General features: G+C 46.0%; 1 protein-coding gene across 6 annotated transcripts in view; it reads left to right on the top strand.

Moving 5' to 3' along the window:
• ATP2C1 (ATPase secretory pathway Ca2+ transporting 1) overlaps window positions 1-12,174 on the top strand; it is a 1,883,161-nt gene that overhangs the window by 1,214,814 nt on the left and 656,173 nt on the right. For all 6 annotated transcript variants that reach the window (XM_069648728.1, XM_069648731.1, XM_069648729.1 and 3 more), the window contains one exon: window positions 9,447-9,603. In XM_069648728.1, coding sequence (XP_069504829.1) covers window positions 9,447-9,603 — 157 coding nt within the window. The remainder of the gene's footprint in view (window positions 1-9,446; window positions 9,604-12,174) is intronic.

The raw sequence follows: 12,174 nt of genomic DNA, 5'->3' as shown, positions 1-12,174 counted from the left end.
ATTGATTAAGGCGATTGGTCGATATTAGCCCGGACATTCGGGATCTTTCCCTTTCTTATGCAAGACTAGAATCTTGGCGTCATTCATAGATGTGGCTATATTGCGCATTGACTTGAAGGTGTTAAATAGCGTAGTTAGATAGGCCGCTAATGTTTCTGCGTATGTTTTGTAGAATGCTGCGATAAAGCCGTCTGGCCCTGGAGCTTTATTCTTAGGAAGGTCTCTTATTGCCTTCAGCACCTCCTCTATTGTGATTAGTTGATCGAGAGCTTCCCTTTCTCCCGGAGCCACTGTAGGTTATGTTATCCCTGACAAAAATGTCCCCTGTGCCTCTTCGCTTGGACGCTGTGACGTGTACAGATTCTGGTAGAATTCTGGGAATACCTCTTTTGTCCTTCGTTAGTGTTCTCTTAACTCCCTGTCCGTCCGTCAGAGTTTTCACTATTTGTTCTTGCCGTTTGCCTTTTAGTTGTCGTGCTAGTAGCTTGTCTGCTTTATTCGATTTCATCGCGTACCAGTGTTTGGTATGAAGTAGTTGCATTTTGGCTCTCTTTGTCCTTATCAGGTCTATCTGGCTCTGGATGTGACGGTAAGCTCTCTTCATTTTCCTTGAGGTGTTCTTGGTCATTTCTTCCCTTAATTCTTCCAGTTTGACCCCCAACTCGTCTTCCCATTTGTGTAAAAGGTTATCTTTTTGAGCTCTTAACGCTATTAGATATCCCCGTATCACTGCTTTGAAGGCTTCCCACGTGGTGCTCGGGGAGACGTCCGGGGTAACATTATTCTCAATTTTCTCTCTGATTATTTCTTTTGTCGCTATATCTTGAATAATTTCTCTAGGGAATGTCCAGCACCATAGGCCAGATTGTTTTCGCAGTTTAGGAAGGGTAATCCATAGGGGGGGCATGATCTGATGGTGAGATTGTGCCTTTTTCTATGTCCTGTATTTCTCTGACTAGGCCTGCTGTGGCCCATATGTAGTCGATCCTAGAGGTTGTATCGTGTACGTGTGAGTGATACGTATATCCTTTAGTTGATCCTCTGAGTCTTCTCCACACGTCTTCTAATGCCAGGTTCTGCATTGTCTGAGTGCGTTCGACGGAGCCCCTTGTTGGGAGGTTTTGGGATTTGAACGATCTTCTGTTAGATTCCACGCTAGGTTGAAGTCTCCTGTTAGGATCACCTCTCCCTCCGCAAAATGTTCTAGTGTGTTTATTGTTGCTTTGATGAATCCTTCCTGGCCCGTGTTCGGGGCATAAAGGGTTGCAATGGTTAGTTTACGGTTGTCTATTTGGGCCTTCACAAATACGTATCGGCCGTTTTTGTCTGCTAATGTCTCCTTGATTTGGACCTGCAGATGGTTGGCGAAGGCGGAGTACACCTTTTTTTTTCTCGTCATCGTTGGATTGGATGATTTGTTTGTAGCCTTTTATCCGAAGTAGACTTTTCCTCTTTTTCTGAATGTGGGTTTCTTGGAGCGATATTATGTCGAACTTTTCCCTTTGTAAGAAGTGTTCAGTTTTCTTCCTCTTCACAGGTGTGTTCAGCCCTCGAATGTTAAATGTTAGGATTTTCAGCCCCATTCTTTCACGTGAACTTGGATTTTCTTGCTGGGACCATCCTGTGGGTTGCCATGGGATGCATTTGAACCGGAGTATGAGTCTTCCCCCGCGAACTTTCCCCTGAACTCCCTCCCCTGCCCCTCCCTTCCCCCCTCCCCCCAACATTGTCCCCGAGGAGGGCTCTGGGCCCTGTGGTTGCTCCGGCGTGGTCCCTTTGCTCCATGCCCTCCAAAGTCTCAGGGTAATTATTTGCAGGGTTTCCTAAACCCTGCTTGTGGTGCGAATTCCACTGGTGTCCCGTGACTCAGCCGCGCCTACTTTTCGGCACTGGCCCTTGCTAGAATGTTCGTGCCAATGTTTATTCTCCCTCCTAGTCTGCATGGGAGCTACTGTTCCTGGTGCGTTCATTTTATTCTGGATTGCGTGATTGGAGTCTTGTTGTTCTTTTCGCTGTTTGCCGTCCCCTTGGCTGTCTCTGTTGTTTTGGGAGTTCTCTGGTTTTTGTGGGATCGGATTCGTGTTCCTGACATCCCATATTATTGAGGCCCTCTTCACATGTTGTGATCCGATGTTGCCTTTCTTCCCATGAGAATAGAAGGCCAAAGGGGAATGTCCATTTGTATCGTATTTGTTTTTCAGATAGGATTTTGGTCAGTTGACTAATTTCTCTTCTCTTTCTGAGTTTGGATTGTGCTAGGTCCTGGAACAGTAGTATTTCTCTGCCATTCGTTCTTATTTGATCCAGTGTCCTGGCCTTTCTCAATATCTGTTCTTTTTGTGTGTAGCTAGTCAATGCCACTAGGACGTCTCTGGGACAGGATCCTGGATCCCCTGTTCTCCGGGGGCCTACCCTGTGTATTCTATCGATGTAAATGTCTTCCCCGGGATCGTCCCCCAGAATATCATGAAATACTTGTTGCACTGCTGAGCGGAGATCTTTATCCTCTACTGTTTCCAGCATATTTTTGATGCGAATGTTTGATCTCCTCGATCTATTTTCCAAGTCCTCGCATTGTGAGGCAGTCTTGTGCCTCAGCTTGTAGGGTCGCCTCCTCATCCATGTTCTGGACCGTCTTTTCCAGGTTGTCCGTCCTCTCCTCTAGGGATTCGATGTCTTTTTATTAGCTCCTGTAGTGCCTGCTTCAGTTCCCCTTTCATTTTGTCGAATTGTGACTGAGTTGAGGCAATGAACTGGTCTTGGAATTCTTTAAACCATGTTTCCATGTCTTCCCGAGTGGCCATGTCTAGTTCTAGACATGCTCTGTCAGAGTTGGTGACAGTGAAGAACTTACTCCTACAGCTCATGTAAGCATATGGGAAGGGTGGGGCAACAGGGGATATAAAGGGGAACCCCTTTACCAGTTCTGAGGGAGTTAAGGGGCCTTAAATGACCCAAAGTCAGCAGTACCCATCAATCCTGTTGCTTGCCCAGACATGACCAAATTTGGCCATGGTTTACTAGAGGCAACAGAGAGCCTGCTGATCCTGAAAGAGCACTGCCTGACACTGGGTCCTTGGGACCTATTGGTAAGGACCCCCTCAGATACACCACAAGTATTCAGAATACTATACTGCTGACTTCCATGTCAACCTTAACTGGGCGCGCAGATGGTGCATCAAGTGCCATTGTCAAAACAAGGAAGATGTTCACCACAGCTGGGAATGTTACTCCCAATTATACCAACAAAACCAGCAAGGTTGCATCGGCTCGTATGGAGGGGGTACTATACCTACATAAGTCCCTAAAACGGTACAAATCTACCACGAACCCAGAGAAGGTCTTTTGCACAAATGCATTAATTGGCTCCAAGCTGTTCAGGGGGGTGTTTTGTTACCCGGGCGATATCCTAAGATGTACCCGGTTGTGCCACCTGGGGACAGAGCCCATGACTCCATACAAATAGAGCCAAGAGTAGCTAACAGTATATTGGGCTTTGACAAGAGATGCCAATTCCCAGCAAAAAGTGTGATAGAAATAAATGCCCATCCACTAAACTATGTTGACATCTTCCCTGACCACAAACCACTATGGCCTGTGCTTTCTGGCACAAATGTAATCCCCCTGGGGATAAAAGGACATTGGGTAATCCCACTTGGTCGAAGCACTTATGTTAAATGCACAATCAATGAATTAGCTGCTCTTGGGAACATGTGTGAAGATGTCCCAACTGGAACGTGTGTTTGTCGAAACACAGTTGGGTTCCAGGAATATTGTTGTTGATCAGTTAATATGGATGGAATGCACCTTTTACTAATGCCTTTTCCTAGCTCACTGACATCTTATTTATTTTGATGTATTTGCCTATTTGTGTCATGTTGTACCTTTATGGGCCGAGGCCAAAAAATGAAGTTATTGATTGATTGATTGAATCTTATCTCTATATCTAAGCAGCACCTTACATAAATGCATAAGGGGAGGGTCTCCCATGATGGCACGTCACACTCTTGACTGACGATACTTACCGGACCTTAATAGACCTTCAAACTTATTACCTCTCCATCCTCCTTAACACTCTCCTTCCGACAATATTTCCCTCTATTTCCAAAACTTCTACATCTCTTCACAACACCTTCTTCACTGCAACAACTGTTCAGGCAGGCTCCACAAACGCCACCCACTCACTAGTCCATGCCATTTGGGTCCAAACCACAACTCTACACCAATATACACAAGTCCTTATTTTCCACAATTCAAACCACTTTTTACCCTACCGCTGGCGCCAGCAATCACTACATGCATAGGTGCACCTCCAATATAACACAACACAGCTATCCTCTTGTCATCTGGCAAGGTATCCTTATCTCTTAATCATACCCTTGAAGGGGGTTTGTGATGCACTCTGATGCGCTACGCTCTATTGGGTCTGCTTCTTTACTATTCTGTTTATTTTGTTGTTTTTGTCCTGCGTTTCCTGTTCCCCAAATGTGTGTCAGATCTTGTACCTGCTTGGCTCCTCTTTTGTTTGTCGCTGCAGCCTGTGACCCCTGCCTCGCCTTGGCTTTGGACATGTGTGTGACTTCTTTGCCCGGTGCGCCATCCCTGCGTCTTTCTCTCCTAGGGCCTCCCGGGTTCGGATACTTTTGTGTAGGGACGTTTTCGCCCCCGCTTGGGCTTGTGCCCCACCGTTTCTCAGGTGCGAGGTCTTTTTCTCGGGGGGGCTGTTGGGGTTTGCCTCTGTTATTGCTCTCGGTGTTGCGAGTCTCTTATGAGTGCCTGGGGGTCTGTTCCTCTGGGCACCAAAATGCTCCCCACGGGTCCGTTGTGTGGTAGTGACCCCGGTCCTTTCCCAGTGTGGCCTGCTTTAGTGGGACCACCAAATCGATTCTGCCTGGGGGATGCGGTTTCCTGATCGGTTTCCTGATTTCGGCCCCTTATCTGCGTGCTGGGGCCGCGTAGTCGGGTGCGCCGGGGAGGGCCCTCCCCGTTCGTCCCCAGAACTCTGCCCCGCCTCGTACCTGCTTTTCGCGCTGCCAGATGGATCACTGGGTACCGTCTGCTCCCCGCTGGTGTACTGTGGGATGCAATTCCTTCTGCCTGGCGCCTCCCTCTCCCAGGCGGTCGCTCGCCCGTCCGGTCCCCTCCTTTTCCCTCGGCCTCTGAGTCCGCCTGCTCCTCTCTCACTGCTTACCTGCGGGTCTGTGACCGCGGCCTAGATTCTCGGTTCGCTTCGGGGTGCACTCCGGCGTAGGTCCGGATGTCCCCTTCAGGACTCGCTCCTCTGTTTCCGGCGTATTCACTGGCCACGCGCCGGAGGCACCTCCTCGGCCTGGCAGCGCGGCGTCTCGGGCCTGCACCGGCGGGAAGAATGTCCTGGGTCAGGACCGGGGGGCACTTCTCGATCGCCCGCAATCTGTTCGTCCCGGCTCCTCTTCGCCCCTTTTCCTCTACCCGATGAAGGAAGGTTCGTCTTGAAGAGCACAGCGCCTGCTTATTTCATTTCTTTGTCGCGGCCCGAGCTAGGGGACGGAGCTACGCTCACGCACGTCTACCCAGCTCGGTTGCCATCTTGGAATCGTTCAGGTGCATTTTAAAGAGTAAAAAACAGGTTTGGGTGGTACCCCTCCAAAAAAAAATAATGAATGCATTAGATGGACATTTTTTAGATGGAAAGATTTCGATGGAATGGCATTAGATGCAATGGTTCTAGATGAAATTACCATAAACCACTACCGTCGCATGAATGAGAGAGCCTGCAAATACTGTTATCCTTTACCAATGATAAGCAATATCATGCAATCCTTGAAGAGCGCACACCTCTTTACAATGCTCTATTTAAAAAGGGCCCACCACCTTAAAAGGGCCAAGAACGGAGACGAATGGAAGACTGCCTTCAAGTTACCTTTGGGCCTTTTTGAAAACTGCGTCATGCCCTTCTGCCTCTGCAATGCCCCAGCAGTCTTCCAGCGATTCATGTACCATGTGTTTTTGGACATGATCAGATTGACCGTTGGCGTATACCTGGACAACATCCTCATTTTCTCTGCTACCTTTGACCAACACATTTTTCATTTTCACAGCATCCTTCAATGTCTGAAACACGATCATTTTTATGCGAAGGAAGAGGAATGCCAGTTCCACCAGTCATGGATAGAGTTTTTGGGGTATCAAATAAGCCAAGGAGGACTACAGATGGACCGAAGGATAATCCAGGCGATCACGAACTGGAAGAGCCCTCAAGATATCAAGTCCACCCAATGTGTTTTGGGATTTGGTCATTTCTGCAGGCATTTTATAACTGGGTTCGCCCATTTCACTTTTTGTTTGACCAGTCTGATAAGTACCAAGAACAAATTCCTGTGGGATGCACAAGTCGAGCGATCTTTCCAGCAACTCAAACACGCTTTTTCTTCGGCTCCCACTCTACATCATCCAGGTGATACCCAGCCATTTATCGTGAAAACGGGAGCTTTACATGGAGCCATCTGTTCCATTTTGCTCCAACAAACTTGAGCTACCAACCAAGAACATCCAGTGGCGGATTATTCCAGGAACCTGTTCAGCAGCGAGCAAAATTATGCTGTGATCAAAAAGGAATTGCTACCCATCAAGGAGGGCTTGCGAATGGTGGCACCATCTGCAAGATGGTTTGTTTGCTTGGAAGGCAGAACCAATCATAGGAATCTCCAGTATCTGCAATCCCTGCTGTGTCAAAACAGCCGGCAAGGCCAATGGCTCTTCTTTTTCTCTAACTACGACTTCCATATTACGTAGATTTCCTGGTACACAGAATAAAAAGGCGGACGGCTTGTCTAGATTTGTGGAGGACACGCCTAGCAGTGATTGTATTTCTCGTTTACTCTACCGTCGTCAAAACACTTCCTGGGGGCTATACGCCCCTAACTACAATGCATTCTACATGACCTGGCCCTCGATCCAGCCATGACAGACCTAGTCAGAATGTCTGGTATTTTATCCTTATATGGTCTCGTCTTACGCTTTGGCAAGTTGTACCTACCATCTGATGTTCTACATACTGCAGTGATTGCAAGCTTACAGCACTCTTGGTTGGGTGGACACCATGGAGGAAATGCAACAGTGGAACTGATCACCAGACAATTCTGGTGGCCCAACATGTACAGCAGTACACCTCAAGCTGTCTGGTGTGTGTCTGGACCAAGACCAACATAACAAAACCTATTGGGTTACTACAGCCACTGGAACAACCGCCTTATCCTTGGCACACAATATTCACAGACTTAATTGTTCAGCTACTCAAGTCGAATGGATGTACTTGCATCATGGTCTTGGTTAACTTCTTCATTTTAGTAGCATACTTTATTCTCTTGCCTAAATTACCTATGGCGGCCGTCATGGTGTGTTCCTTCCTCCATGAAGTAGATCGCCTTCATGAGAAAACCGTAACAGTACATATTTTGGTTCTGGAGAGCGCTGTGTCAACACCTGAAGATACACGAGCCCTTAGATCTGGTTACCGTCCACAAACAGCCAGCCATATGGAACGCACTACTCAGACATTGGAGAAGTACTTGCGCAGCTATTCCAACGCTACTCAGGACAACTGGGCCGAACAGCTTGATGTGGTTGAGTGTTAGCCTATTACAAAGCCCATACCAAGATCATCCCCATGGACAATCCAGACCAAACTAAGCAACAAGCAGATAGGCGACAGACCCCTAGTTCTGATCTCTTAAGTGAGACATAAGGTATTGCTGTCTGCAAAGAATCTGTCTTTAACCAATCTACCCACCAAGCTGGCACCCTGTTTCCTGGGCCCTTTTCGCATCCCACACTGTGTGAACCCTGTCTCTTTCCGTCTGCAGTTGCCTCCCTTTTGGCGCATATATCCTGTCTTTCAACATCTCTCTTGAAACCATGTCTGTCTGACCCTTTTGGGCATTTTCTCCTTGGCCACCTCCTGTCACACACGTGGTTCATGAAATCTGTGACTCCTGTATCAACTGTGGTCACTTGTTTTATCTGGTGGATTGGGAAAGACATGCAGATTGTAATCGCTCTTGGGAGCCAGCCTCTTTTGTTCATGCACCTTGTGTGGTGTGCAAGTTCAATCAACGTTTTCCGTGGAAACATGGTGCTCCTGGGCTCCCTGGGAGGGGTTATGGTGGCATGCGCCAGCCACGCTCCTCTCATCCCGCTCTCCCCTACACCACGTGCCGTATCCCTTGTTCACACACAGCATGCACACACACAACAGAAACATACACTGACATGCATGCATCCATCCACACACACTTGTCTGCAGCGCCCGTCCTGGCGCCTGTGCTCCTGGTGGCATTTGTGTGCCCGGACGGCTGCAAATGCATCTCAGGCCAGGGTACTGACACCTTCTGGGGACTGGCATGTTGCTTTGACGGCTTATGCGTAGTGGCCAGTCTTCCTGGTTCGGTGCATGGGCGGAGCAGTGGAATCTGTGTTGGTTGGCGGAAACGCCAACCAAGCATCAGGGAGCCTCACTCTCAAGCCGCACAAGGATTTAAACTCCCAATTCCACTCCTTGGTGTGTCTTATTACGCTCTGACAGCACAGTTGGTTGCTGCCTTCCCTTCTGTTCCCCAACTGCCTTGTTAGCCTGTTCTTCCTGCCTACCTGCTCAGTCCTGCCTGTCTGGCCTCGCCTGTTCTTGGCCTATTCTGCCGTCTTGTCTCGCCCACCTTGTCAGCCATGCTGGCATGCTCATTTTGTCTTCCTTTCAATCCGTACCTAGCCTGCCATCCTTGGAACATCTCTGGAGGTCTACCAGTGGCGGAACCTGTGCCTTGCTTTCACTGTCAGTGTCTGCACTGTCCTCATGCTACAATAATACAGGGAATTGGCTCACGTGGTTTAGTGAGCCGGAGCAACACTAGGTTCTCACTTTTTTTGGGATCTAGAGCTGATTCCCCGGTCTACATGAAGTCCATATCCAGTCTAGGCCCGACGGATAACTAAAAAAAGACCAGATACGCAGCACCAGCAGGACGCCGTCCTGGACTTTGATCCACAGTGATGCTGGACTGCACCACTGAAAAGGTTTCCAAAGATCAGGTGGCACTGAGGGATATACCTAAGATGAGGAATCTGTGGATGGAAGGACCGATCCATCAGAAACAACATTACTAAAGGTATGTCGTTTGTTCTACAGGCCATACCTAAACACTCAGTTTTAAGGCTGCATTTTGGATTAACTAACTGGTAGGGCATTTAAATATCTTGAAGTTTAGTACACAAAGTTTTTTATGTTTTTTGCACTGATTTGCGTTGTCTGAAGAGGGACTCGTATGATGTTATTAGAGCACAGTTATAATGTAACATTTCTTTCCTGAAATGTTAGAAATGCTAGTATTTGGAAAAGTGTAAAGGCAGTATCTTTCTCTGAGTGACAAAACAGATGCTCTTATCCAACCATCTATTTTTTCCTCCCCTAGAATATACAAGAAACTTGCTTTATTAAGGGTGCTTTTGAACAGGTGATACGGTACTGCACTACTTATTATTCGAATGGACAGAACTTGCCTCTCACCTACCAGCAAAAAGAGTTGTACCATCAGGAGAAATCCTATATGGGTTCTTCTGGACTCAGAGGTAAGACCACTTTGTGTATTTTTAATGTCTATTCAACAGGCTTAAACATTTGTTTTAGTTCATTATGACATGTTGAGATAACAATGGGCATGGGAATGTATCCTGAATCAGTGAAACAGTAATTACTAGAGATATACAAATGACAAGTTTATTAGTGCACATGTCTGAAGATGGAATAAATAATTTACTAATTATGTAAGTTATACAACTAATCTGCTCAAGAATATACTATTCAGTGGTGGATTTGTGACACACATCATAAAACACTTAGCATCTGTGAAAGTAGAAGGTGCGTTCTGTGAAACGGACGTTTTTTTAAAGTGATTCCTTCATTTTTCGAGGAAAGCAGCATTGCGAGCAGGAGCTCTTGCTGCCCCCTGCTTCCTGGAGGAGGCGGGGCCTATCTCGCACACGTGACAGATCACGTGTCAACAGGCGAGTATTAACTGCCGGCACAACCGCCCGAGTGGCGAGCATCTGTGAAAGTAGAAGGTGCGTTCTGTGAAACGGACGTTTTTTTAAAGTGATTTCTTCATTTTTTGAGGAAAGCAGCATTGCGAGCAGGAGCTCTTGCTGCCCCCTGCTTCCTGAAGGAGGCGGGGCCTATCTCGCACACGTGACAGATCACGTGTCAACAGGCGAGTATTAACTGCCGGCACAACCACCCTCGCGGTGTAAGTCCTGGTGGCAGAAGGGCTGGAGAGAACCGCTGTTAAGCTGTTTGGCTGTGACCTGTGCCTGTTCTGTGAGTATTACAGATTGTAAGTTTCCCTGCACTAACGTTCGCCCTAAATTTCTACACGTCATTGGGGTAAGGGGGTAGAGTCGGACTCTGGCAGCTCCTTAAGCTGTCGGGCGTTCCTTACCCAGTGACTGGGTGCTGTTCAAAGATTTCTTTGATGACAAGTATAAGTGATACAAGTGGCAAGATGACGGGAAAAAGCAAACCTTTTACCTTGAAAACTGGAATGCCTCTGAATGTTATGATAACACGAGCCTCAGTTACGCTACAACCATCCCCAGCAAAGCCCTCCAACAATTGCGATGAAGAGGAAAATTCGTGGATGCCTAATTGTGATCTCGGACAAACTTATGGCTCTGGGAGACATCCGTGAGTTCTGTACCTTACGTACATATGACTTAACTTCCAACAGCCCTAATTTTAGTAATGGTATGTCTGCTGACCTGCGTGATGATACGAATTTATTGCCTGTAGCGAACATTACAATATCCGACACACAAATTATGTCAGAAATTACAGATATGACGGTGAATGCAGCTAAACAAAATGATGTAACAAAACTGCCTGAAATCGTCAAAGAAGTGATAGATCTACACAAACAGATGACTGACCCAGAAAATATGAGAAATGAAGCATTGGAACTAGACAAGGTGGAGGCAGACTTACAAAGTAATGAGATTTCAGCTATAAATATATCAGAATCCCAAAACAAAAGTATAATAATTACACCCGTAAATAAAATAACTATGGCGGAAGCTGAAATCAGCCTTTACCAGTCTCCGAGCCTGTTTGACCACTTAAGTAGTGAATCAATGCAACAATCTAGATCTTTTGCACGACCAACTCCTCGAAAGACCGTTGCTCCTTGTAGCTCTTCCACTACTTCTACACCTCGAGAAGTTGCTGAAAAAAGGGTTGCCTTATTAGATATTACTTTGCAGGCTATGAATACAACAATAATGACTATGTCCAAATTATTTAATACACTAGAAGCAAAAATAGAGAAACAGGAAAAAAAGATTGATGCCATCAGAAGATGGATGAAAGATTGGGAGACAAAACAGAAGGCAGAAAAGATGTTTTTGAATATGAATAGATCTATTGAAATACAAACCATCGACAAAATACCAGTAGACATAGACATGCCAGCAAATCTAACCCCTACTTTATCCACTAAGCCTCTCCCTTTCTTTAAAGATATCATTCGTCCAGTTACATTAGAAAACCAAAAAGAAAACGTACAAGAACTAAGTGATAAATCGCTAGCTCAATCAAGTGTTTCACTTAAAACAGGACCAACATATAACATATTCGAAAGACAAACAAACGAGAATAAGAAGAACCCAAATTTGGAAAAAGCAAATCTTAAGACAAAGATGCAAAATAGAACTAAGAATCAGAAAAAAAAAACAAACACAAAAAACTTTATTTAACCGCTGAAAAGTTTTAAACTTGCAGCCAGAACTGACAGTCGAGCTTCACTGCGGCATAATCATCTAACAAAGTTAAGACAAGAAGCCACAATAAAAAAAGCAGACAGTAATAAGGACTATGCACCTCTAAATGACATAATTTCTTTGCTCGAGAAACCAGACAAAACGAAAACATCTTCAGTGAGTATGGAACAGACAATAAAAGAAGTAATACCGAAAACTGATACAAATCTCCTGTACAAGCACTCCTTAAAGAAAATCTAAAAAAGACAGATAACAAAACTCTTTACTCAGATGATATTTTAAAAGATATAAGAGCAGAGATAAAAAGAGATAAAAAGATCTTTTGATGATTACATGAAATTTAAGGAGGGATTTTCTAATCCAAAAGAGCCC

This window comes from Ambystoma mexicanum, chromosome 2q (assembly GCF_040938575.1).
Source record: "Ambystoma mexicanum isolate Mex_15411 chromosome 2q, UKY_AmexF1_1, whole genome shotgun sequence".
Lineage (NCBI taxonomy): Eukaryota > Metazoa > Chordata > Amphibia > Caudata > Ambystomatidae > Ambystoma > Ambystoma mexicanum.
This window is presented reverse-complemented; position numbering and strand designations above follow the sequence as displayed.